At 50.7% G+C, this 26,353-nt stretch overlaps 2 protein-coding genes across 4 annotated transcripts in view; one reads left to right on the top strand and one right to left on the bottom strand.

Annotated features, from left to right (window-relative positions):
• Ddr (discoidin domain-containing receptor 2) overlaps positions 1–26,353 on the top strand; it is a 283,107-nt gene that overhangs the window by 110,874 nt on the left and 145,880 nt on the right. The window lies entirely within an intron of this gene.
• On the bottom strand, positions 281–1,401 carry LOC135903981 (uncharacterized). The gene has a single exon (XM_065434493.2). The coding sequence runs from the start codon at positions 1,378–1,380 to the stop codon at positions 373–375; it is 1,008 nt and encodes a 335-aa protein (XP_065290565.1). The 5' UTR covers positions 1,381–1,401; the 3' UTR covers positions 281–372.

Below are 26,353 nucleotides of genomic sequence, written 5' to 3'. Positions count from 1 at the left end.
GGGATGAACTGTTACTCCCTATGCCGTTACTCCTCCGAGGACTAACAGTTGCTCTTTTCCGATGCTCCTCAAAGGAGTAACGGTCATTATTTCCGATGCTCCGCAAAGGTGGAATTAATGAAATTAGGCATTTATACGCTAATAAAAAAGATTACTGAGCTGAAAAAAAAAAGTAAAAAAAAAGGTGCCCGAAAGCAGGATTCGAACTCACTTCCTCGCGCTCCCATGTTAGCTATTCTAACCACTGCACCACGGCAGAATTTTTTTTTTTTGTCTTTATTACCGACATGGCAACAAGGCTACAAAACAAGACATTTTAACAATAGACAACGGTCACGACAACATCTCTGCCATTGGTTGGCAGTCACAGGGCTAAAATCGCTTAAAATTCGCTAGCTCAGTCATCACACTGAGCCATGTTGGTTTTTCTTTTTGCAAATTATACATTTCCTTAATATGACAAATGCTTTCAATGAAGTATTCTCTAACAGGCCGGGCATTTACTTCGGCATGTCTCACGGCCATTCTAGTTTTCCATAAGCTATGTAAGGACACCAGCATGAACATATCATAGGGTACTTTGTCTTCATTTAGAGTAGTCAAGAAACGAATCCCATATGGTGTAATCGGCAAGTCCTTCTTTAGTGTTCTCTGTAATATGTCCCAATGGAACACAGCATCCCAGCAGTCTAGAAAAATGTGTTCTATTGTTTCGGGTTTCCGGCATAGTAAACAGTTGACGCTCCAAGGCACGGAAAGACCTTTTTCATCTAGCCACGGTTTCACAGGTAAAGTATTGGTGTGGAGCTGGAAAAAGAAGGACTTTACCGATGGGCGTACTGGCATTCGTTTTACTCTTTTTAGTACGTCCTTTTCAGGTCCAATGCAGAACATCGAGCGATACAATGGCATCGGCAGCATTGTGTCTACCAGGTCCTTATATAAGCGCTTTCGTGGTACCCTACTTAGGTATTCCATGGAGAACCGAACCTTTAACAGCTGAAACGCCAAGACTACCTCTTTTAGGAAACCACGCGCTCTGCCTTGACTGCACCGATGTGACGATACAATAAACTCAGGTATAGCTTCGCTCAGCCTTGTCTGAAACATAGTTAATAAAAATGGGTCATTTTGGTCCCGTAAGAAAACAAACCGCGACACAATCTGCCTAATGAACAAATGTGCCAGACCTAATCCTCCATTTTTAACCGAACGAAAGAGATTAGTGCGACTGGTGCGCTCCCAGCTTGAACCCCATACAAACACTGCGAGTACTCTGTGTAAACGTTGTATGTTAGCCCTTGACATGCACAACGCTTGGAGCACGTAAAAAATTTTGGCAACGGCAAACAGGTTGCACACTGTCGCACGAGCAAACATAGAGAAATTGCGGCCTCCCCATTTAAGTGTACCTTCACGAACTCTTTCAGTTTCGGCATTCCAGTAATCAACGGCGTCACGGTAGTGCTCAAGCGGCACCCCCAGGTACTTTGCCGGCGTGACTGTCCAGCGGATATTTGCAAACGTACTCGGATGGTCTTCCCAGTTGCCGATCCATACCCCTAGGGATTTATCAAAGTTGATAGCACTGCCTGTCATTCTGCAGTATGATAAAGCCTCTGCGACCGCGATTTCGATGCTTTCTTTATCCCGACAAAACAACGCGATGTCATCCGCGTATGCCAGCACTTTCACTTCCGCGGACTGCACTCTGAAACCCGATATTCTATTGTCATTCTTGATTTTCCTACAAAGCGGCTCTAGGTAAATTGCGAATAAAAGAGGCGACAAACCACACCCCTGGCGCACAGACGACCGGACACTAAAGGATTTGGTAACCTCCTTGTTTATAATGAGGCTGAATGCTTGACGGGCGTAGGAAATTGAGACAGGTTAAGCATCGGTACGCAGGTGCGGCAATGTAAAAGCGACTCGGCATTTTGAGTATGCTGTGCGGGGAGAGTTTAACGTTGAGTGTACTTGCAACCATAAGCGAGTGCGAAAAGAAATATGCCCGAGTATTCTTGGGGTGCTTTAAACTGAGGCACTACACGATGTAAACGTGTAGCGAGCTCAAACGGGGCACCTAAGACGACAGAGACGGACAATTGCTCTGTCGCTTAGTGTGTCCCGTTTGAGCTACACATCGCTTCAGCTAAGTTCGTAATCTCCTTGGAACGGAAGGAACTTAGGTACTATTGACCAGCAAAATCTGGCAGTCTATCAATGACTTGCGCGTTCAATGTGTATCGCTCACTTATGGGGTGCGCACTAAGGGCATGGCTCTTCACATTCCTACTTTAAATTTCACGCAATTTTCTCACGAAGACGCTAAGTGCTGCTTTGCATGTAGTTCAATGGACAGTGCACGAACTTCGAACTATTCACGATTTATAGACAATACAGTTTTTGACGCATCACTACACGACACGGACGAAAACAGCGGAGCGCATGGGGAGTAACTGTTGCCGTTCGTCCTCCCGTTGCTCTCTTTCCGACCAGGGACTAAACACTTACTCTCCAAAATTTGCACACGGCACGCACAACCATGCAGTTGCTCCCTTGAGGGACGAAAGCGCCCTTTTTGGGACGAACTGCGCAGTTACTCCCGTTTTCCCCGGAGTTCTTCTTAGAGTGTAGTATCTACGCGGCAATGTACGCCTGTGTACATTAACATAACCTCGGCATTCTGCAGCCTGTATCTCCACTCCGAGTGACAAGGGGCACCACTATGAGTGAGAGTTAATGGACGCGCAACATAAAATTGATGATGTCCTACGCCACGGCGCGCATGTTTGTACCGCATGTTCTTTTCCCACATAAAGTACAGGAGGAATTACACAGACGAAACTGGCTTGAGAATCAGGAGTCGCAAGACGGCGCCCCAACACGGGAAGTCACATTATAGTGTTCTAGAAATCTATAGTCACATGTACTTTGCCCCTGTGGGACTCAGATGTTTTCACCATGTGTCGGTTGCGTTCATTGTCTCCGGACATACGGATGCACCTCCCGCCTGGATTACCACGACGTGAACAGACCATGCTCTACCGTCTGTGGCTAGGCGTTGCCTTTACAAACGCCTATGCTTTCCTCATAGGAATGGCCAACAGCCCCACGTGCGACACATGTAACATTGACGAGACGCTCGCACACATTATCTGTGCCTGCCCGCGATACAGTGCTGAGAGACAAGTGATGTGCAGTGTACTGGGCCAGTTGGACAATCGTCCACTTTCAGAACTAAAAGCTTTAGGCCAATGCTCCGATAGGACATCCGCGTTGAAGGCCTTACACGCGCTAGTAAGGTTCTTGCGGTCTACGGGGCTTCACGACAGACTCTAAGAATGCCGCCTCCTACCGCTCTGTAGTGTACGCGCTTTGTTTGTGCTTGTCTCCCTTTCTATCTCCCCCTTCTACTCTGTTTCTCTTTTTATCCATCTTAACCCTTCCCCCTGCGCAGGGTAGCCAACCGGAACTACCTCTGGTTAACCTCCCTGCCTTTCTCTGCATTATTTTCTCTCTCTCTCTCTATAGTCACATGTACGCAAACACATCATATCATGGACGAAGTAGCCACGATAACAGCGTACTTAAAATGCTTCAACACACTGCTGTATGAAAAAAAAGAAAAAAGAAAAAAAAAGAACGTAAGGTGGTAAAATAATTCACAGACAGAATACAGGCAGCAGGCGAAATAAACGTTTCAGGAATTTGGTGAGATGAAGACGGCATACTCCCTCGGATCCCTTATTATGGCCCAAATGGCCACATTGCAATAGCAAATGTGGCGTTTGTGGAGGAGATGTGTACGCGACCAGCAGTGCTATATATACGGGACCGAAATACATACTATGCGGAAGTCAGCCACGCATGAGTTGTGAGTAGCTGAAATTAAGTTGCTGAGATGGATGTGTGACGGGGTGATAAAGGATGCGGTATTGAATCAGAAAATTGAAATCAAGAAAAAGAAATGGGCATGGGCAGGACATGTAATGAGGAGGGAAGATAACCGATGGTCATTAAGGGTTACGGACTGGATTCCAAGGGAAGGGAAGCGTAGCAGGGGACGGCAGAAAGTTAGGTGGGCGGATGAGATTAAGAAATTTGCAGGGACGGCATGGCCACAATTAGTACATGACCGGGGTTGTTGGAGAAATATGGGAGAGGCCTTTGCCCTGCAGTGGGCGTAACCAGGCTGATGATGATGATGATTGAATCAGCTAACACCATCTAGAATGAGTGCACACATAGTACGGCCAATTGCAATTTCGCTATACTTGAGAATGATTGAAGCTGGAAAAGCAATATCAAAGAGGGTCAAACACAACGTGGCTGAACACAGTCTATCGTTATACCTCAAAGTTATGAGTTCAACAAATTATTGTTTGCGCTAATTATTGAAAAAAAAAAGAAAAGAAAACGAAAAACGCACACCCGCACGGATATGTAACCGAGATCGGCTGCCCCCGTAAACTTGAATGCATCCTTTGCAAGAAAAACAAAAAAGAGAGAAAAACTACAGGAAGAGAGAAAATGAATAAAAGCGTTTTCGTATATGTGCGCCCCTCAAAGATCAAATCAAATCTTGCTCTGCCGCTTCATTAGTCTCAACAGTATAATTCCCGGCCCCTTCCTCCTCATTCCCAATGCGGATATGTGCCGTACGCCGCAAGGACAGCAACAAAAAGCGGCAGCTTTATTATCACACGGCTCGGCAGTAGTAACAAGGTTGCGAAATCTCCCGACAGGACGTCGCGAGCCCACGGAGTGAGCGTTCTGACGCGAAACGTTACGGGCGGTGTGTATACGGCCGCGCTGCAGCGACGCTATGCGCGCGCCCGATTATTTTAATGCAACGCTCCGGGACTGCGCGCAACCCGGCGGGCCGCGCCATATCGCGTCGCTCGGGGCTCCAGGTGCCCCGGCGTTCGCCTCCAGAGGCGGGCCGCCCCACTGCAGCGCGACCTGCGAGCACAGGAAACGACGCGCGCGATCGCTTTCCGCGCCAGTGTTTGCACCCATTGTGTGCTGGTCCGAGCGGGGCAGCGCCCGATGCTGGGGCGCCTGCTGCGGCAGCAGCGGAACCAGGGCCAGCCCAGTCGCTTCATAAAGAAATGAGCGGGTGGTTCTCTTCGTTCTTTTCTTTCTTTTCTTTTTTTTACCAGCCCGCTCGCGCGCCAACTGTGCTTGGCGGGGCCGTTACTCTTTTATGTCGCACGGACAGATAGGAGAGAAATGAATAAAATAACTCGCAAACGCAGAACGGGGCGCACCTAAAATAAGCGCCGAAACACAACCGAAGGGAAGCGCGAACAAAACGAAAACGCTAAGGGGCTGCGTCGGATATGGGGTTCACACCTGTCCTTTGTCCCGCACGTCGCCGCCCTCGGATCGCGGATAGCGCGACCCTTGCGCACACACACGCCGAAGGCGGGCGAACGGTCGACAGAAAGGCCCGCGGAACCGGCGACCGGTCGGTACACGATAAGGACGCGTTCGTTCCGCGCCGAGGCATAATGTTCCTGCGCGCGCACACTTTCTGGGTGTATGTATACGTGCGCCAGGCGCCTTCGTGGAAACGTATGGCGCCGCCTAAAGCGCTGATCGTAAAGTGCGCCGCTGCATAGCTCTCTCTCTGTTTCCGCACAGTGAAAAAAGAAGGAAAAGAACCGGCGCCCATGTCGCGTGTATCAGCGCGACGGAACCTGCAAAGACGCGTCCCAGCGGCCTGGGCGGCATCATCCAAGGAGGCCGCGATGCCATAGAATAAGGAACCAGTTTGTGATGCTTTCCCGGTTACCTCGTATGCGTGGCGAATTTACTGCCAACGCCGTACGCTACGTTAGTTGTGCGAGAGGCAACCACAACAACAGCAAAAAAAAAAAAAACAAACAAACAAAGGTAAACCGCCGTATCGTTGTATATGTAACGCCCGTTTATATACGATCCCTGCTGGTGCAAAATTATGAGAATCCGGAAGGCTACGTTTCATCACACTATGGTGGGCGGTATGTCTTGTGGGCAGAGCTCGCCCAGCCCGGTCATGTGCGTTTACTATTGTAGGCACTTGCCAGCTATAGTGATCGCCACGAGTTATCGCAAGCAAGCGCATACTCGTGGGAATCGCGGGACGCCAGAAATCGGTGCAAAATATGATGTAAAATGAAAGAATAACTTGAAATTGAATTGAACTCGGGAAGGAGCTTTTTGTTTGTACGCGAAACGCGTCCACATCGAATGTAACCTCGACACGTGTCAAGCAGCTGGGCGCATACGGCGCTCTCTATATTTAGTCCAAGGAACGGTGACACGAACGCCAATTCCTTCCCCCAATTTAGTGGACGTGGTTGTTTTGGCTGAGCGCAATATTCTGCAGGTATTTTCAAAGTTCGCAGCGGCGCAAAGACGTCGCGCCACGCGTGGTGAAGTAAGCCGCTGCATGGAGAGGTGAGCATGGACCACCTACATTAACGAAAAAAAAAATAAGGACTGAGGACTGACAAAAAAAAAAATGGAACACTGGTGTAAGGTAACAAAATCAGTCCGTAAGGAACTGGAACTGGAAAACCTAGGGCGCCAGATTAATTACAGTTTCGTAGGCCCGTTTCGGCGTATTTGCCTTGCCGCAGACCACCGCAGACGCCTCGCGCACGTGAAGCGACCGTTATGTTAAGTGGCGTCCACTCATAGGCGCTAATGTTAGTGGCTTGGTCAACGCCGCCGCATCGTGAACGCAAATGGAGTTCGAAGGAGGCCGGCTCGAATGCAGGCGCTCTTCAGTTTGCCGGAGCGGCCACTTTTGTCTTTCGCGGCGGAGATTATACAGTGCTGACGCCGCTGACCGGCCCTGCGCCCTGCCGCTCTCCCTGATAAACGGGAACCACGTGCAGCCCCAAACGTCTCATCTCGAGCGCTAGTTTAGAAGTATACGGATCTGCGCGGGAATCGTTAAGTAGAAAGAAGCGTACAATTATAGGCCGTTAGCGTTTGCTCCCGTCCCTCATATATATATATATATAACGCCTCGAGTCATTTCTCTCCATTCTTTTTCTTTCCTTCTTTTTTCTTTCTGTCCTTTTTTTTTTTGCGATAGCAATCACACCGAAGCGGCAGCAGCGTCCAAAACCTGTGCGCCAAGTTCCAGTTAGTTTTCCGCTCGGATTCCGACACGCTGGAAAAACGGGCAGGCATGCACGCTATACAGTGTCGTTGCATGCATAATGATGTCGGGGCGCTAATACTTCTCACACGGAATACCTAACCACCTGGCGGCGCGATTTCGGTCCGGTTTTCAAGCTGCGACTTTTGCGTGCGCGACCGGCACAGGTCGCCGAATCTCCGCGGGACATCGAACGGCTCCCGGTTCTGTCCATCTGCGCATGCGCTCGCCGAGCTTGGGGCACGTGCTTGCGCGTCCATGCAGTGTGGAACGTTGGGTCGTTTGCACAGTATGCATACGGGTAGCAGTGGCGGGGGGGAAGGGTCATGTGGTATCTCTTACAATCGATCAAGCCGTAGCGAAGGGCTTCCGCATTTAAAGATCACCCTGCCGTTGCCGCACTTTGTTTTTTTGAGAATACCGGTAAAGGAAGCAAACACCTTTACGGCGGACATCGCCACTTATCTGTCTTCTCTCTCGGTGCACTTAGGTATCAAAATGTTTTTTTGTATATTTATATTGAAGAGAAACACAGTAGCACACCGCAGTAATTACCGCGTTTCCAAGAACAGGTTAAAGAGCCGGCCACGAATAAGCCAGGCCGGCAGTTCGGTTGCTTCCGGCTGACTCAACGCCCTTATCTATGCCATCACTGATATAGGGTGTTGATTCCTCGCTACGCGTTCGCGCGATTAACGGATTGCATAGCCACGTGATCTGGGAAGACTGCCGCAGGCTCCTCTGATTGCATTGGTCGGCGGTACCCTTTCCTTTTTGTGCCGCTCACTGCCGAGAGAAGTGCAACGATGAAAAACGAGATGTCGTTTCTGTATAGCATCTTCTGTTTGCTATTAGTCTATGTCGGGTCGTAATGATCTCTACAATATTATGTCCCTATCATCATCATATTAAACGTTTGTGAATGCTGCGCTGTGAACCGGACGCTTGTCTGGCTGACCTCCCTGCCTTTCCTCTCTTTTGCTTTCTATCTCGCTGTGCTTATCGGCACCCTTGTATGCATTGAGCGTTCTCAGTGTACATCGAGTGGACAGCTCAGAAGCCCAAGACTTTGATAATCGCCACCGTGATAGGTTGGAACAGTGTTTAGACAGAGTTTATCGATACGGAAACCACCTTTCACACTCTGTTCTTAGACTATTGAGAAAGATCGCCCAATATTTCCTAAAACATCAACTTCTGGAATTCAGCTATAGCTCAGTCATAGAAGGGCGAAGGATTCTAGTATAAAAATGAGGGGAATAATTTGGGAGCGAGTGGCAGCGAGCCGAGTTTATTACACGCTGGTGTCACTGCAATAAATAGGACAACGTAGAAGAAGCAAAAAATACTTGAACTCCTAGACCGTGTTTGCAAAAATGTTCTTACGCTAGAACTGTGAAATAGATCACGTGCGAGCCAATGGTGAAAAGTTCTTACGAGCGAAAAGATTTTTGAATTCAGCTCAATTACTGGTTGTAAATGCGAGCTAGCTTTATTGTTCCGATACGTGCGTAGACCTCACACTGTATTAGGTATTAGCAGTAGTGGAATACGCATAACTACAAAGAGACAGCACGTTTCCTTTTCCCGCTCTTTCCGAGATAGAAAAATGTGGCAAGAAACAAAATGCCCCTTGTGCGCATGGCTTGCATCTTGCACGATAAACTGATTGAGAGCCTCGAGAGAAGATGTTTAATTACAGAGAATATAGCAGACCATACACAGGCTTTAACATACTTCATTGATTTTTTCAACAAGGTGGTTTACATTTCGTTGAGCATCCACCCTTTATGGCGAACACTGTGTTGCTGTCTTTTGATGGCGTTTATTCACACGTTCAGGATTAATATTACTGTGCATGCTCTAAAGGCGACTCTAAAAGGGCATCTTCCATTTTCCGGCGTGCAGAGAGAAGTACGCTCCATTATGTGTGAATAGCAAAGACACCTATACACTTTCTCATTTTTTTCTTTCTTTTTTTCTGACTTCACAGCACGCAGTATGCAATTATTTTGCGTGTCTCGTTGTATATTATGCAGTTTGCGCACTTTCTCTTCCAATTATTTCTAAGGTCACTATGAGCAACGAGCGTCTGATCGTCCCATTTTTTTTGGTACACTTTAGCAGATGAAAAAGAAGATAAAAAAGTTATGCGTTGATAAAAGTACCGCTTATGAAGTTTTCGCCGCTAGACGAAAAACTTGAGAACGCAGTCAGAAGAAATGAGGTAACGTATCCCTCGTAGGCATTACCTAAGTAACTGCTGGACAGACAAGGACGTCACCCTTTTTGTTCGGCGGATTGGTCATGTGGGATTATTTCTACAAAACTGCACTGAACGTTGCCATAAGGCACCACTAATAAGCAACTCACTAATTACCATTGACTTGTATAGTCAAGCGTGATTTCTGCGACGGGATCCTCCATGCATGGTCAAAGAGGTGAAAGAGCAAACTTATAAATGAGCTTACAGCGAGCCAGACGCATTGACAGAAGGATCTGATACCGGCATGTCGTACGCGTCGCAGAGGCCTGAGTGGCGGATGCGTTCAAACCACCGCGTTGTGTCTTTTACCGCCCCGCAGGTGAGGAGTCTTCATACCTGAGCACGCCGTTTCAGAATTTGCAGACAGCCCGCCGCTTTCACGTACGAAAAACGTCAATTCGATAGATGTTTGGGATACGCGTCACTCGAAATCCCGAGAGCCTGGACTGTGTTTCTCGTCGCAAACTCCTTTTCCGGTTGTAGCTTGTATAGGCCTGGGGGCGTGCCCGGTTGCGCTGATGTTGCTGGTGCTACTGTGTCTGGCAAGCCCGCAGCTCACGCTTATACTTGCCGCGCCGGCAGCTGCGTACTGTCGGGCTCGTGCTCCAGAGTTGAGCTGCGGTGCGAACGCACCTTATTTATGCGAGGAGCGGCGAAAGCTTCCCGAGGCGGGCCAGTGGCGTTGGGCGGGCGCTGCAGACGCTTCCCTAGACGACGAGTTTTCCGGGAACTCGCGTAAAAAAGAAACTGAAGCGAAAACTGCCGAACGGCTTCCAGTTGCCTCTGTTCCCATTTCACTTTCTTCTTCGTCGGCCGGCCAGCGGGCGGCCGCGTAAAATGCGTGTGGGTAGCCTTGCTCTCTCCTTTGGAGCGGCTACTGATACAGCCTGCAGTCGATGCAGCTCGCGACGCCACCGGAGAGTGCCTTCTTCGCAATGCCGCTACTACTTCTCTTCGTAGCTTTTTTAATGTATTCTTTTTTTTGGGGGGGGGGGAGGGGGGATTCTGGCTCATCTTGTTTCCCCATGTCTAAGAACTCCGCGCCTTCTGTGTGTCCCAACGGCGACGGGGAGGGGGGGGGGGCGGGAGGGGTAGGAAGTGCGTGAAAGCAGCGGTCAACCAAGTCATTCCGTTTTCCTTCCGCGCGTCTAACGAGCAACCGAGGCTCTTCGCGCAGTTCCGCGAAGCGGGCGCACAGACAGAGCCAAAAGGACTGGTGTACGCATGTTGATTATTAGTTTTTTTATTCTTTCACGTGTATACTCTACTCGGCTACCGTTCTAACAAAAAGAAAATCTAACTGAGGAAGTGGAAATGGAAAGAAAGCGAGTGCGTGGCGACTGGGCTGAGTAAGCTAATCCGGGAGATGCAGGACGAGCGGCGCTTCTGGGGTTCTCGGCGCTCAGTGGTCTCTGTGGTGCATTGCCAGAACGAACCCCCCCCCCCCCTTCCTGCGCCCGACCGCGCCACTTGCCGCACCGACTCAGCGCCTTCTTTTCCTTCGTGAACTCACTCCGCCTGCGTTCTTGCGTGCGACTCCTCTCGTGTATGTACCGGCCCCAACTAACACCATTGCCTAGCTCCAGCCCCGCTGTTCAAACGCAGGTGATTTACTCGCGGGCTGGCCATACGTCCTTCACGAACTTCATTTTTGAGCCAAAAAAAAAAAAGTTCGTCAGACGTCGCTCACGCGGGGCGGCGACTAGCAGGGCTTGGTCATGCATGCGTCTGACCAACTTTTCCCGCTGTTTGCTTCGTCCTGCGGCCGGCATTGCCGCCTCCTGCGCGGCGGGCCCCGCGTTTCCCGGGTCGGTCTGGGTCGAACCAGCTTGGAGCATCATTCGTGCTCACGACACTCCCTCCATTCTCCGGCGGCTTATTTTCCTGCGTTTGAGGGAAAGCGGCCTTTGTCGACGTTTTCCGCAGGAGGTCGGCATGCGTGGCGGAAGCGCCTCGCGGCATACACAAGATGCGGGGAAAGAAAGCGAAACAATTCTGAGGAGGCGCGGAGGGGAAGCCACGGCAGCAAAGAATTAGTTATATATATAAAAGAAAAGAAGCGGCGTACATGTGGGAAGAGGAAGAGAAAGGGGGAGGCACGCCGCTAAAGCTTATCTGGGGACCAGCGTCGTAGGCAGATCAGGGCTGTTAAACGGTTCCGCTGAACGAGAAGAGGCGAGCTCGGACTTTCCCCTCTTGACATGTCCGTGCGCGCGGATGGTGTGCTTGTGTTTGTCGTTCATGCGTCTGGCTTTTGCTTTACGATCGGGTTTCTCCTTTCCTCTTTTTGTGTTTTGTGCTTGTCTGTATCGCTTCGCTCTGCACTTTGAATGGAGGCTATCCCTCGGGACAAGTGGGTGGGGCTGCTACCTCATTAAAGATAATAAGGGATGAGCCGGTTCTTGCGCGAACCCACGTCTCGCGTTTTGTGTTTTTCGCCAGCTTCGCGCCTGTTTAGAATATCTTCATGTACTGATGCGCAAGATACCGTCGCGAGGTCGGAAAGAGAGAAAAATAAAATGAAATTCGAGGAAAACATGTCGGGACAGACAGCCCTCATGGCAGACGACGCCGGTTGGCGTTGCGGGTTAGCCTCTCTGTGGTGGTCCAGATGCTTCTGTCTATATATATGTATATATCTGTGTATGTGTAACTGCTAGAATATTTTTTCCTCGCTCGATTGTGCAACCGCTGACATGGGAGGGCATCCAGTCCGGGGCTTTGCTCTCCTTGTAAAAGCTACGCTGCTTAATTCACAGTTCTGCGAAGTGCGCCGACTTGCTTATGCGTCGATTATGACTTCCACTGTGGCCGCGGTGTGCCGGCGCTTCCCATCTACCTTTTGGATTAGTGTGTTAATGAGACCACCACTATAGACAGTTTAAAGCCGGAGGCGCACGCGTTCCGTATACGGAACTATAGCTATAGCTAGTGCCAGTAGACGATGCAGAATGTCTTAGGAAACACAAATGGGCCCCAGTGTGCACATGGATGCTGCTATAAGTGGCTTTATAGTGGCTTTATAGGTGGATCTCCTTCTCACGGGCTCTGGCGGAAAATGACGACGTTATTCGTACGGTGCGCAAAAATTTACCTAAGGAACACGGTTAGATATGGGTAACTTGGTAATTAATAATTGAACTCGCAATATCGCGCTTAGCACATTAGAGTAGCAGAATAGACGTAGTGTGTGCGTGTTGCTTCTGCTATTGTCTCGACCTAAGCGTGTTAATTAATGTAAACTGTTGCGATGAAGCAAACTCGAGCGTCAAAGAAAAAAAAGGAAAGAAAGAAAGAAAGGAAGAAATCACGCAGAAACACATCTGGGGGTGGTCTAAGCATACGTAAGCCTTGTGCCGCTTGCTCATCTCCACACAGCCCGGTGTCGTTATCAATGTTATGAAACTTGATCCGACCAGTACAAACGACAGGGCTGCGGCGACACATACTGGTGCGGACGGCGGCGCAAAGTGGATTGCTGACGCAAGCAAACTGCTGCAGGTGGCGATGCCGGGTGCGCTGATGACGTTCCAATCGCTATAAGCCGTTGTTGCTCTTTAGCGCCTTATCCATCCGGTCGAACCATTGTCGACCGTACACCGGGCGGCGGCTGCCTATACCGTCGCCGCGCGGGCCCTATCTTGACTTGAAAGCGATCTGCGATGGGGATAGAGTGCTCTGAGTGCTGATAACTTCGTGTGCGCCGTGTTCTCGCCACTTAGCTAACGTTGAAGCGAGAGACAGCAGAAGGTAAATTCGCTTGCTGCTGCGGGCCCTATCTTGTAAGCGATCGTCTTACGTGACGGACGGACTGGTTTCCTCGCTGGGTAGGCGTAGAAATGCTTACGCATATATATATAAAAAAAACAATCGAGATGCTCAGTTTATTTGCTGGTTCTGTTTTAAACTATTCGCGTATGAGTGGAATCAGTAACCACACTCGTTTATTTCTCCTATGAAGGCAAGTCGTCAAGTAGACTTCTTGCGTCGGCTTTTGTGAAAAGAACTCCACTAATTTGTAACAAGACGAAAGGAAAAAAATTGAAACAGTATCAGGGAGATGCTAAAATTTATAATGTGTTTTAACACAGACGCCGGTAACCGGTTTAGCGTCGCATAGTCACCTACACATTCGCATAGTCACCTACACCGTGTAACTAATAGTTTATTGACTCTGGACCTTCAATATTTGGAAGAGTAAGTAATTCGCCTAATTACCTCCGCGAGGAGAGTGTCACCTTTTCGCCCCATTTTTGTAGAACTCAATAATTCCCTTTTTCTTTTATATATTTATACAACACTTGTGTTTCTTTTCGTTGCTTACTTATAACCGATATTTTTTTCCGGCTTCCATGGTATCTAATCTAAATCGATTTTGTTCCCGTAATAATGTTTACCTTGTAAAAGCAAATATGCAGTTAATATTGGTCTTTCTTTTTGCTTTCACGTATTTATTGAATTCTCTGACACGTTACACCCGAACTTAGAAGGAGAGTGTTTGTTTATGCATTTCAGCAAAAACTAATTAAATTTTTATTTCTAAAATAATCATTCTGTTCCCACAATTTCTTTAACTGTTGTGTGTTTCGTATTCTCCTTAACTCTTCTTATTCAAGCTGCCTTTTGGTACTTATGAATTTGTTATCTTTTTGAAGTCTTCATTGTTCGCTTCGTCACTCCTTTATTATACACTGCAGGAGGTCTATCTCTGGGGATTCTTACCTGATTATAAGCGCTAAATGAATATAATTTCTAAACACACACACACACACACACACACACACACACACACACACACACACACACACACACACACGCGCGCGCGCGCGCACACACACACACGCGCACACACACGTACGCACACACACACGCGCACACACACATATACACGCGAATACACAAAGGCACACTGGCTCATACGTATACGCGTATGTTGGGTGACATTTCTGGAAGACTTGGGCGCCAGCGTAGTGATAATGTTACACTGCAGAGGAGTTGGTTCTTGCTAAGACGGCTTTAGAGATAGAACAAATATAGACTACTGACAGCTACAAACGAAGCTCACCGCAGCTCGAGGAACACTCGTCTTTTCGATTACTTTTGAGGCTTTTGCCTGTCAACTGGACACCGTCGAGACACACTTTCATCCGCTTCCAAGTTCTATTCGGCAATTTGTCGCGGCAACCGTTCTTTTCCTGCTCTTGGAATGATTGACTCGGCCGCCCTACCGATGGCGCCTGAGGGACGGAAGACAAAGCAAAAAGAGCGCGAGCAGCGAGCAGCGAGCCGCGGGACCTAAATGAGGAGGAATTGCCCCTGCTCTCCTCCCTTCCTCCCCGCCTCCCGCGGCGCGCGCAGCGGTCGGCCGGGGATCCCCGCGTTGTCTGAGCAACGCACCAAGGCGCGAACGGGGCAGCCGCCGAAGCGAGCCACTGGCGGGCGAAGCCTCGCACGCATCGACGCGCTTTGCTGCTGCATAGCACGGCGCGTGTTTCTGCACCACCACTTGCCATCGCGAGCACGTGGTCAACACATGGCACCTCCGCCCACCTCGCGCAGCCTAGCGGGAGGGCGGGACGCGCACGCACGCACTATACACGAGGCCGTGGCCGAGCGGGGAAGCACCCGTCCCCCCGCCGGTCCTCCGGAGTCTGCACAGCGGCTCAGAGCGAAGGCTCCTTCGCGGGTCCTGACGGGAAGCGCCGGCAAGTCCCCATCTCCTCGATTAGTGGTGGATGCGTGCGAGACCGCGCCGCGTGTTGCCCGTAAGATAGAGCACTCTGCGCGCGCGTCCGCGGCGCACATCGCTCAATTCGGGCTCCGTCACCCGACGCCCGCGAGACAAGGCGACCCCGCGACCGGGTCCGTCCTCCGCGCTTGGAGACGTGCGGCGATGCGGAGACGCTTTTTCATCCACCCCAGCGCGGCGGCGCAGGAGGAAAAAAAGAGCGAAAAAATCCTACCGGACGGCTCAGTGGCAGCTGAGAGCGTAGCGCGTTCTCTCCCACTTCGCACTGAGCGTGTAGCACATGCTGACAGAGCGTGGGCGAGCTCTGCTTGGCGGATATATGTCCAAGGTGCCGCGCCGAAGACACCCGAGAGCGAGAAACGAACCTCGGCTCGTTGCTGCGTGCGTGCGCGGAAACCTTGGAGACCGCGAAACGGGCGGAGAGCACGAGTCCCCCCCCCCCCTCTCCCTCCAGGCAGACGCACCAGACCGGAGTCAAATTTCGTTCCGCGTTGACTCCAGCGGCCTACTTGAACTCTAGCTCCTTCTTCTTCAACTTCTCCGCTCACAGTATACAGTCACCGCTGCGTGGCGTGTGTAGGTCAGTGATTTGGAGACGAAAGATGTACGAAGCACCGCAAATAAATAACGCCCGCCTCGGCATTCCCTCTTTTCGTTGTGTTTCGCACTTGTTTCCTTCCACCCTGCCAGACAGGACGTTCGATGAGACCGCGGGGCAGCTCTTCGCGTGGAGCGCGGCTTCGCACAGCTCTGCAGCGCGCACAGGAAGCGACGCCCCGAGCACCAGCGGCATAGAAAAAGCGCGCAGTGCGAGCTGGAGTGCGCGCTCGGCTCGAGGCAGCCGCGAAAGCCGCTAATGAAAGCACTCGTTAAGCGCGCGAAACATCGCTCTCCGCGCTATTGACACGCCATCGATTCGGGCGCGGCCGAAACAACGAAGAGATCCTTGCTAAGCGAGCGCACTGCACTCGTGTGTTCCTCGCGCGCAGCTGAAACCTGCCGCGCTCGAGGGCGAAGGAGAGCATCGAAATGGAAACTGGACGGATCGATACAGAGTTTCCGCAGCTTCTTATTCTCATAGTCGCACGTGCTACGCGCTGCAGCGCGGCCGATAGTGTTTTCCATTTCTTCACCCGTGGCCACCTTTTGTGCGTCGCGCACTCTGCGGCGCGGCGCTTGGAAACGGCGGCGCGGTACTCCCGAAAATATGTTCGCTCGTGTTGCTTACTTTGCGCCGTTTCTTGGTTTCTTCTTTCTTTCTTCTGGTTCACAGTCTTATTCCTTTACTTCACCTTCTGTAAGGACGTTCCAGTGAATGCATTCCACGGGCCTCTTGGTGAAACGAAACTGTCGACGAGGCGGTCGCGTAAGGCGCGACGAAAAAAGGCCCGGCCCTGCCCCGGACGAGCGACGTCATCAGAATACTGTCTTGCGAACTCAAGGACCCAATTCTTTAAAAGGAGACGCGCCGCCGTATCGCTCCTCCGTTTAATTTTCCTTTCCATTTTCTTTCACTCTGAAGCAGGGCGCGCTCCCCTGCGTTCCTTGTTTTTGGCAACGCCGAGCTTCCGAGTTTCCTTCTGCACGGAGTGTTCCACTCGCACTCTGCGCGAGTCAGCTGTTCCTTATTTGCCACATAATTTTAATTTTGTTCCTTTCTTTTTCTCTTTTTTGGGAAACAATGTGCCTCTTGCGGTTGCCTTAGCGTTTTTTTTTTTTTTGCGTCAGACGTACTTCTTGCTTGCTTGGAGAGCTAATGAATCATAGCTAGAAGCCGGACGAAGACAAAAAAGACTGACTCGTGTCGTGTGCACATCGAAGCCGAATAGAATACCCGCATGTTCGGTACGTGCGCCGAACATTTTGTGTGGTTTCTATGCTGTGTGGTCTTCTTTTAGAGCCGCTGCCAATATACGGAAGAAAAAGAAGCTGCTTTGAACATTTGGTTGTTGTCTGTCGATAAGCCTTGTGACGCAAACGGAGACAGGCAGCGAGAAAAAAGTGAGAAGTCGGTGAGACGGCAGTTTGTGAGAAAAAAGAAGACGAAGGGGCGAAAACTAAAAGAAAGAAAGAAAGAAAGAAAGAAAGAAAGAAAGAAAGAAAGAAAGAAAGAAAGAAAGAAAGAAATACATGTATACACGCACACCCACTCCGGGTGGCAGTTTGGTCGGTGCGCGCTCATCCCCCTCCTAATGAGTTGTCGAGAGCGCGAGAGAATGAGCTTCTATATCTTCAACACCCAGCTCTTCGCTCTGTTCCATGCTCCGGGCCGCCGAATGTGTATTCGCTTTGAGCCTTGGCATCCGAGGACGCTATGTATTCTTCTTTTATCTCCGCTTAATTTTTTCATTTACTTTTTGCCTCTTTAAATCTGTTTTCGTGTGATGGAGTCCTTCAATAGAGGCGGGGAATCGAAAACATATTTCTGGTTCGGGGCTAGCGTGTGTCGGTGCGTCTGTGGTAGCGGTGCGTCAAGAAGAGAACCGTGATGATCGTCGCGCTTCCGAGTGTCTGCCTGAAAAATGTGAAAGTGTGAAGAAGAAACAAAAATGTGCAGCGAAATTTTGTGTGCGGATGTTGGAACTACGCGGTGCTTGCGGTTGCGAGTTGATCCAATGAAGAATCGATACGGGTTCTTTGTAAGAATATGTTTCATGTTTGTTTGTTTGTTTAGCCGATGCCGTACAGGACGAAAATCGAAACAAAGAGTGACGCCGGTATTTGCACCGTACCCTCATGTTGGCGGCTGTGTTGAGTTTGCTACTGCAGAGTTGTATGACAGGCGATGAACGCTCGCTGGGAACGGGGTTCCGCGAGACTGCAATAAGGTCCAGTGCGGTTCTGTTCGCGTCGCGCCCAACTATTCCAATAGCCGATGCTCTATGCCCGTATGTCCAGCGGAGCTGTAAGAAACGCCGCCGCGGTTTGGAAATGCGCATTGGTTTAGATCACACACACAGGAACGCTCTTCTCTAACGTATTCCGGTCTGTTTCAAAACAACGGCCTGTACGAAACGCGTTGGCCAGGCATCATGAAACGCGTGGCGGGACTATATACACGCGATTATCATCTGCTCAATGTGTAGAACGCTCCCCTCTGGAGCTACGGTACACGTAGATCCGCGTATGGGTCTGTAGCACTCCTGCAGTATGCGTAGTATAAAATTCTATAATACAATCTATAGTCACCTCCAGTGGTATACATGCACACAGTGCACGCACGCGAGTTCCAGGTTCGCGTGCTCCGTTTTGGGCCGGCGCGCGCAGTGATGGAATCCGCGAAAGCGATGGCATGGCGGCAACCGAAGTGTTCATAAGGTATTCAGCGTTCGTCTGCGACGAGTGTGCAGCCCTCTTCTGCGGACGGGCGCTATACGCCACTCGCGCCGCGCTCTCCCTCAAGGCGCGATGACCCGCTCTGGCGCCTGGTTCCAAGCCACCCTCCCCCCCCTCCCACCCGCGGTGCTGCGCTTTCTGTTGGCGATGTGCGTGGACCGAAGGGCTCATGTAAATGATTAGCATTTCTTCGGCCTCGCTTCGCGAAAAGCTCACCGATTGCTTTCTGTCTCTCTGCGCCTTCTTTTCTATATTTCCCCGTGTATCTACCTGCTGGAGTTCCAAATGGACTCCGCTCTCTCACTGTTTTTTTGTTCCTTTAAAGGCCCTAGCTTCGCTCCCTTCATTTTGCCGTTGTCTTTTCTCTCTCTTTTTCTGTTTCGCGACGACCCCTGCATACACACCTCCCTTGATCCCTGCCCTTCTTGTCCGTGCTACCGTACAAATGGGAAGCATCGCGCCCCCTGAATTTTAACAGTGACTCGGAGCGTGTCTCGAATGCTGTAGATGAAAAGCACGTTCGCCGGAATGGACACCCGACACGATCGCAACGGTGTAGCAGTAGCGTTCAACTTTGACCCCGCGGCGTGTAAACTTTGATACGAGCAGCGTGTTTGGGCCAGGATGGAAGGGTTGCATGGGCTCCGCACGAGAGGGGTCCTCTCGTGCGTACTCGCAATGTTTCACGCCACGTCGGCCTATAAGCTTGCTCCCTCTCTGGTTTTTTTATTGCCCTGTTCTGGGCAGATAACATTCTTCGCTTATTACAAGCATGCGTATAGGGCGCATTAGGAAAACGCACGCAAAGCCCTGACGTTGTATTTCGCGAAAGCGTACGAAATTGCCGAGGCACACTGTATACCTCAAAGGTCTTTATTAGACGCTACAATCAGTCACTGCATTAAGTATCATTATTTTTTGCGCTTCCCTTTTTTTTGCCTATTTTTCAGCATAGGGTATGCATGACGCCGATACTGTGTAGGCTTGAGTACGGTAAAGGGCGAAAGACGGCACAATGTAAGGGGAGTCAGGCAGGACAGCGCTTACAAGTGCCTGTTCTCCTGTCTGTTTCGCCTCACATTGTCCCGTCTTTCACGCTTCACCGTGCGCAAATATGCATCACCAATTGGCCCAATTCCACTCTTCTGACGCGATATAGGGTATAGATGTCAAAAATTCTAATCCTCCAAATAGCTCGCGTGGGCTATGAAACTATATCTGCTTCTATGTAGCTGTGCTGCAAAATTAGTTTTCATTTATGACTTGAAATTTACTGGACATGCGGCAACTATCATTTCAAAGGCCTATAAAGGGCCCGTATCGGCAGAACTTTGGCTGGATTACGTTTATACGTAGCGTTATATGCGGCGTCATCCTACATTCTCAGTTGTGAGGTTGGACCATCGCAAACCAAATGTGCTGTGTTACTACTCCAAAGCCAGAATTCCGTGGGTATTCCTGGGTAAACATGAATTTGTCGTGCGCATATACGCAGCATGAAGGCAGAACAAAAAATGAAAAAAAAAAACTGAGGAAGAACCTTACGTGAGTTTCGTTTTCACAGTGAAAAAAAACTTGCTTAACAGTAGTATACTATACAGATCTTTCAGCTTCTAACACGGACCATTTAGGTTGGGAAAACACCCATTAGGACAATTCTGCCTACGTTTTCAAAAAATGCATTTGTGGCGATGACCCCTACATTGTCTTTGTAGACCGTCTTCTCGGGTAGTGAACGCCGTCCTCACTTTGGCAGACGACCAGTAGTGTAGGAACTTAGTCCGTGACCGTGAACCCGGACATCGGCATGGCTGTGCGTCTTCGCTGTTCTCGGTTTTATTGATCTGTTTCATTTCTCCTCATCACTCGCGGCGACTGGCATCGAACGGGAAGGCGAAACAACAAAAGCACGCTTGCACCGCGATAGCCGCCCGATGGAGTCGGAAGAGAGGAGTGCGGATACTTGCAGCAGCGAACAAAGCGCGTCAGCGGTCGCCCCATTGCTGATGGCCTGCTCTGCGGCGCGCGGGGTTCCCGGAAAGCAGCGCACATTTCTCTTCTTCGGCCGGCGATACGGCGGCGGCTTCGCGGGCCGATTCAAACGCGGTGCCGAATTCTGAGACGCGTCCGTGTACGAGAGCAGCTCGTCCTCTCCGCTGCTGCGGCCGTGCGTTCTCGGTATTCCGTGGGAGCCGGCGATCGCGGTCCCGGCGCGTTTACGACCTCTTCTCCTTCCCGCGATCCTTGCGCGCGTCCCCATATAGAGATGTTGGCGGCGGCAAAAGTAATGCGCTCACCCTTGACCGTGACGTTCGATGCGCGTTCCAACCGCCGGCAGTGGCGGAGGCGACCGGTACGCGAGCGGCCGCGTCATAAAATAGGAACCTCGCCGAGCAGCCACCGCAAATACGCTCTGGCTGCCCAAGCAAGGAGGGAGCCAGCCACCGCGCGCGTGAGCCGTCGATATATAGAGCTGGTGGCTGCTGGGCCTCGCCTTTTTGTTTATTCTCTGATTTCTTTTCTTCTTCTCCGCTCTATAGCGCCGTTTATTTCGAACCATTTCTACCCCCCCCCCCCTTCTGCCTAAGGTGCCTATGCCCCTTTCATTTAGGGTCGTCTCGGGGGTTCATTCGGTCGACTCGTAATTTCACCGCACCGTTGTCAGGACATGACGGGGACACGTGTTCGAGCCACTCGTTGTCGGGGGCCATAGTTCCAACGAAGCAACCTGCATGTAGACGAATTTTTTTTTTTTTTCGAAGGAAAAAAGAAGCGGGGTGAGGAACTAAAGAAAAGAAGGCGTGTTTCTGATGTGTTTATTGACTTGCTTTGCGGGCGCAGTTTGCCGATGGCATGGCCGGCATTTGATGATGGCCACCGGTGGCGGACGCACCGTGTTCCGCCGCCTTCTTCGTCGTTGTTGAGATTCCAGCCGTCGTCGCACGTCGTGATGGACGAGTGGCCCCGTTTCTTCCGTACGATGCGTGCAGGGGAGGAGGGATGTGCTCGACGTGAGACCGTGGCGTGGCGGTTCGCATCTCGGAGCCTGTCAGTGTGTAATAGTCCTTCGTCGATGTTACGTTACTGCGGAGAGTCGTCTCTCCGACACTGCGCTTTATGTATAAAGAAATCGTCATAAATTTCCTGCGCCTCTGTTTTCTTCATTTCGCTCCTTGGTAATAGTTCGAACGGTCGAGATTCTCGGAGATACAATTTTATCAGGTACTCGGAGAGAGCTGTCGCACGCAGCGATGTCGCGAAACACGCCTATTCGTTCTTTGTCTTCTTTCCGAGCAGCAGCTTTGTGGATGTAGTGACTGCGTAGACACCAGCCGTACTGCGTTTTGATTCTCGCCCCCAGCTCCCCCGCTATCTACATTTTCTTTTTTTTTCGTTTCATTTTCTCTTCTTTTCTTTTACGCTTATGGTCCCTCTGCACTCTGTTTGCGCCTATCAGTGCACGCTGCCACTGGGCAACGCGATACATCTGTGTGCAAACAACTTCGCAAACTTGATTATGATCATTGCCGTTCGTCACGCTTTAGTTTATGTTTCGCGTTCTCTCTCTGTCGTCAAACAAGACTGGCCGTTCGTCGAGTTACGAGGGTGCAGCGCGCGCGGGCGCGTGTTCGCTACACGCACCGAGCGTGCGGCAGCAGACACCACTGGCGCAAGTCGTGATTTGCGCCAGGTTTGTTCTCCGCTGTAAATCGCGGAGCGGGCGAAACCGCCCTCCGTCCCTGTGCACACCCCTGCGTAAAAGGCGAGGAAAAAAACTAAAAAGCAGAAAGGGCCCCGCGTTTCCGCGAGTGGGCCGTGCTACGACGGCTGGGCGAAGCGGAAGCGTAGGACGCAAACGAAAGCAAAAGAAAGTGACAAAATTAAGCGCTAGACGGCGAATGCGGGAGGAGAACTGCTGGACGTAATGGCCGAGACATAAACAAAGAGGCGCACGCACCGGCGGCGGCGTCGCTTCCACATTTCACGTGATTTACGCGGATTTCGGCTTCGCTCGAGGTGCACGACCGCGCGCGTATGACGGCTTAATTGCAGTCACGCCCAGTCCCCGTCGCGCGCACGCGGGTCCACATTTAATGTTCGAGGCCGAGCGCACAGGCGGCGGAGGACGCGTCGGCCGGCGTCTCTGCTCGTCTCTCTCTCTCTCTCTTATACATGGCATTTCACTCGCGGTAATTATCAGCGGAAACGAAGCCATCCCACGTTTGACCGCAAGGGTATACGAGCTTTGCCGCTTTCGTTTTGTGTCGCCGCGCGCCGCACGAGCTAGCTGTGTGGAGGACGAAAAAGCGAGCAGGCGGTGACCGCAAAGAAAGGCAGAGATGCGTTGCCATTGCGGTGCGTCTACGCGAAGTTCTAGTAGGTGCACAGCTGGGCACCTACTAGAACTCTCGCTTCTGTTTCTCTGGTCAGAAACTTCTGAGCTGAGTGTTCGCACGCGCCTGGAGAAAAACTCAATGGCAACCCTGCACACCCACGCGTCGGTCGCAATGCGAACTGACTGAGGGCTGAGGGCGCGCCCAGCCGCGCCGCGAGATCTCCTCAATTTCTTAGGAAATGGTTTCTGAGGAAATTTCTTCGGTTTTCAGACGAAAGCTTCCTTAGTGTATGCAGAGAGACAGAAGAACGTTAGTGAACGCCTCTGTAAGAGCGTAACTATACATAGCAAGCGCCTTGGCTTCAGATGCGGGCGACGTACAACCGAGGGCGCTGTTTCCGTAGGGCTTGTTCACACATCATGGCGTAGCACCTACGCATTTACCTCGATGTTTCTTATATAATTTAGCGATGAAGCTTGAGTGCACCATTACAAAGCTTATACTAAAGCTCCATAGTGTTGTTCTGGAGAAAGTGTATTGCAGACAAGAACAATATACTTAACAGAGCTATAGAATATTGACAATACTTCTCGTAACGACGCAGAAGGGTAGACCTACTATTTCTCTTGGAAGCGTGGAGGAAGGCGCTCTGCTACCTAGTAGACAACATTAGATATAAAGAATTCACTAATTAAGCGTACAAAAACTCCCTTGATAAGGCACCGCAACTGGTATTTCACGAAGAGACATTTACCTCGTGCACACACGTTTATTCTCCGCACACACGCACACGCACACACGCACACACGCACACGCGCGCACACACACACACACACACACACGCACACACGCACGCACACACGCACACACGCACACGCGCGCACACACACACACACACACACACACACACACACACACGCACGCACGCACGCACGCACACGCATGCAGATCGTGCTGGCTTGGTGACCAGCCAGCATTAAAACCACACGCGGTTCTCGCGCCTCTTCGTAAAGGCTGATGACGCGACAGGTCGTGTCAAACGCGCGTCGCGTGTCGGATTCTAGCGCGGGTGGGGGAAATACGCAGGGAACTGAAAGCGACAAACGGCGTTCACACCAGTCTTCTGGTCGCCTCTACTTTTCGTCTTCTTTCTCTCTAACTTCTTTCTCGCCAGTTCACCGATTCCAAAGCTGCGAAGGACAGTGAGGAGAAAGAGAGACTCTGGACTTGACCGTTTCGTTTCAGCGAAAACCCGAGTTTCTTACAATTCTTTTCTTTTTTTATGAACTGGTAGCTGTGCGCAAACCAGAAGGGATGTGCCGGCATCCTTTTTTGAGAGATGCTGCAAGCCGATAAGCAGGCGCCATTGATGGGAGGCCCCCCCACTGGGGAAAGTGATCGTTAGTCGCCCGCCGAGGCGCCCTTTATCTGCCATTCGACCCGGACATCAATCTGGCGACGGGACAGTGAGCGCTTATGAAGACGCAGGCCGGACACTGCGAAAGAGCACCGACCGTCAATGGGCTGCGGATCGGACAATGAGAACCACCGCGGCTCTGCCACCGCTGGGCGACGACACGAAACTCAAAACGACCCGTGTGTGTGAGAAGGAGGGGGGGGGGGGGGCAAGACGCGTGCACGCGCGCGCACGCAAAAGTTCCAAGCCGCTGCACGTCATTGTGCGGGCAAGAGTGAGCGGTTGTCCTGGCTGAAAAAAAAAAAAAAGTACGGCACAAGGAGAGTAGCGGCAGTCTGTGTCAAGCTCACTCCCCCCAAGAGCCCGCGGGGGTCCTGTTTACGAACCTCGCGTAGGGGTCTTGGAATTTTCAAAAGAGGACAAACGAGTGAAGGAAACGTTTGAAGTGATATACGCGGCAAGTCGAGAAAGAAACGTAAATGTAATGAACTGGCGCCAGTCCGTGGTCTGTTGTGTATAGAGCCCTGCCGGATCTCCGGCCTTACACGGGTCTGTAAGATCGCCTTGTGCACATCGATGACCAACCACACTGCCCGCAAGTTGTCGTTTCAAAAATAAGAGAGGTCTTGGAAATCCACGGTTCTGTTGGCATACCTGGTAACGTCCTGTCCATTAACGGCATGTGTTGCCTAAACTGGGATGTTTGGTTGAAGTTCTTCCGTGTATTTCGGCAATGGCGTACTCGTTGGCGCTATGTGGAAGCCCCGTTTCTCCTACTTATCACGTACAATATACTACGGTATGGTTGATTATTATTACGTTGCTGAAATTACCACATGCATTTAAACCAGTTGTTATAGGAATTAATTCGGACATTGCGCCAGCCCCCATGGCAAAACGTTGGGTTGTGTTTTTAAAAGTGTGTGCATTTTTTTTTTCGTCTTTTTTTTTATGCGAGAGCATCCTATGGTGTTGGGCTGCTGCGCACGAGGTCGCGGGATCGAATCCCGGCCACGGCGGCCGCATTCCGATGGGGGCGGAATGCGAAAACACCCGTGTGCTTAGATTTAGGTGCACGTTAAAGAACCCCAGGTAGTCGAAATTTCCGGAGTCCTCCACTACGGCGTGCCTCATAATCAGAAAGTGGTTTTGGCACGTAAAACCCCATAATTTATTTATTTATGCGAGAGCATCAAATGGCTTGTTGAGCGAAAACTCCGGCTTCTGTAGCAGCGAGATGGCACCTAAATTCCTATTGGCTGCGACACCACGTCACGTGCGCGCCTCGACGCAGCAGAGCGGGCGAAAGGGATACACTTCCTCGTGCTCTGGCACGCCAGGTAAATGCATTGGCCAGGTATTGCCTAAGGGGAGAGGGAATCGCCTGGGCGCCACGTTACCCTCGCTCTCGAAAGCCGGCGTTATACACGCGTTCCTTGTCTGCGCAAGCTCTTCTCGCCTGCGTTCTAACTTCGCCTCAGAAATCGCTATAGGGAAATTAACTTCAAAAATTTGAAAGAAAGAAAACATTGGTGGTAGAGAGTTTCGAACCTACAAACCTACGCTCAGAAGCCGAGTGTCTTACTCACTGGGCGGAACTGGCCAAGCGACTCAATGCGCTCACGTACGCGCGAGGAGTTCAATGCTTTCGCAATCACAACTCGTAAGAATGCTTAGGTGTTCTCGGATTTTTTTTTTTTTTACTACTTGATGTGGTGAGGAGCAGTTGTTGGCGGGCAACAAAAAAGGGGTCGGATGCTCTTTGTCACATGGATAGTAAGTGCTACGCACGCACTTATACGCATGTGCCCCTGTATATACACAGGATATAAGCTTATTGAACTTAATGTACACACAACGACGTTACAGCGCAACAGCACAAACAATCCATCAGCATTACAAAATAATACAAAGACTAACAGAACGAACAAAAATGTTGATCCAATGTGTAACAGCACTGCCACACAGCACACAAAGAAAGAGCACAAATAAGGAACGCTGCATGTCCCCCATTCACTTGGCGTGCTGCCGGATCGGCTGTACTATTACGTAGTGTCTCGGTATCCATTGAAAAAAAAAAATGTGC

Source organism: Dermacentor albipictus, chromosome 1 (genome assembly GCF_038994185.2).
Source record: "Dermacentor albipictus isolate Rhodes 1998 colony chromosome 1, USDA_Dalb.pri_finalv2, whole genome shotgun sequence".
Classification (NCBI taxonomy): domain Eukaryota; kingdom Metazoa; phylum Arthropoda; class Arachnida; order Ixodida; family Ixodidae; genus Dermacentor; species Dermacentor albipictus.
The sequence above is the reverse complement of the archived record's forward strand: the minus strand, read 5'-3'. Positions and strand labels throughout refer to the sequence as shown.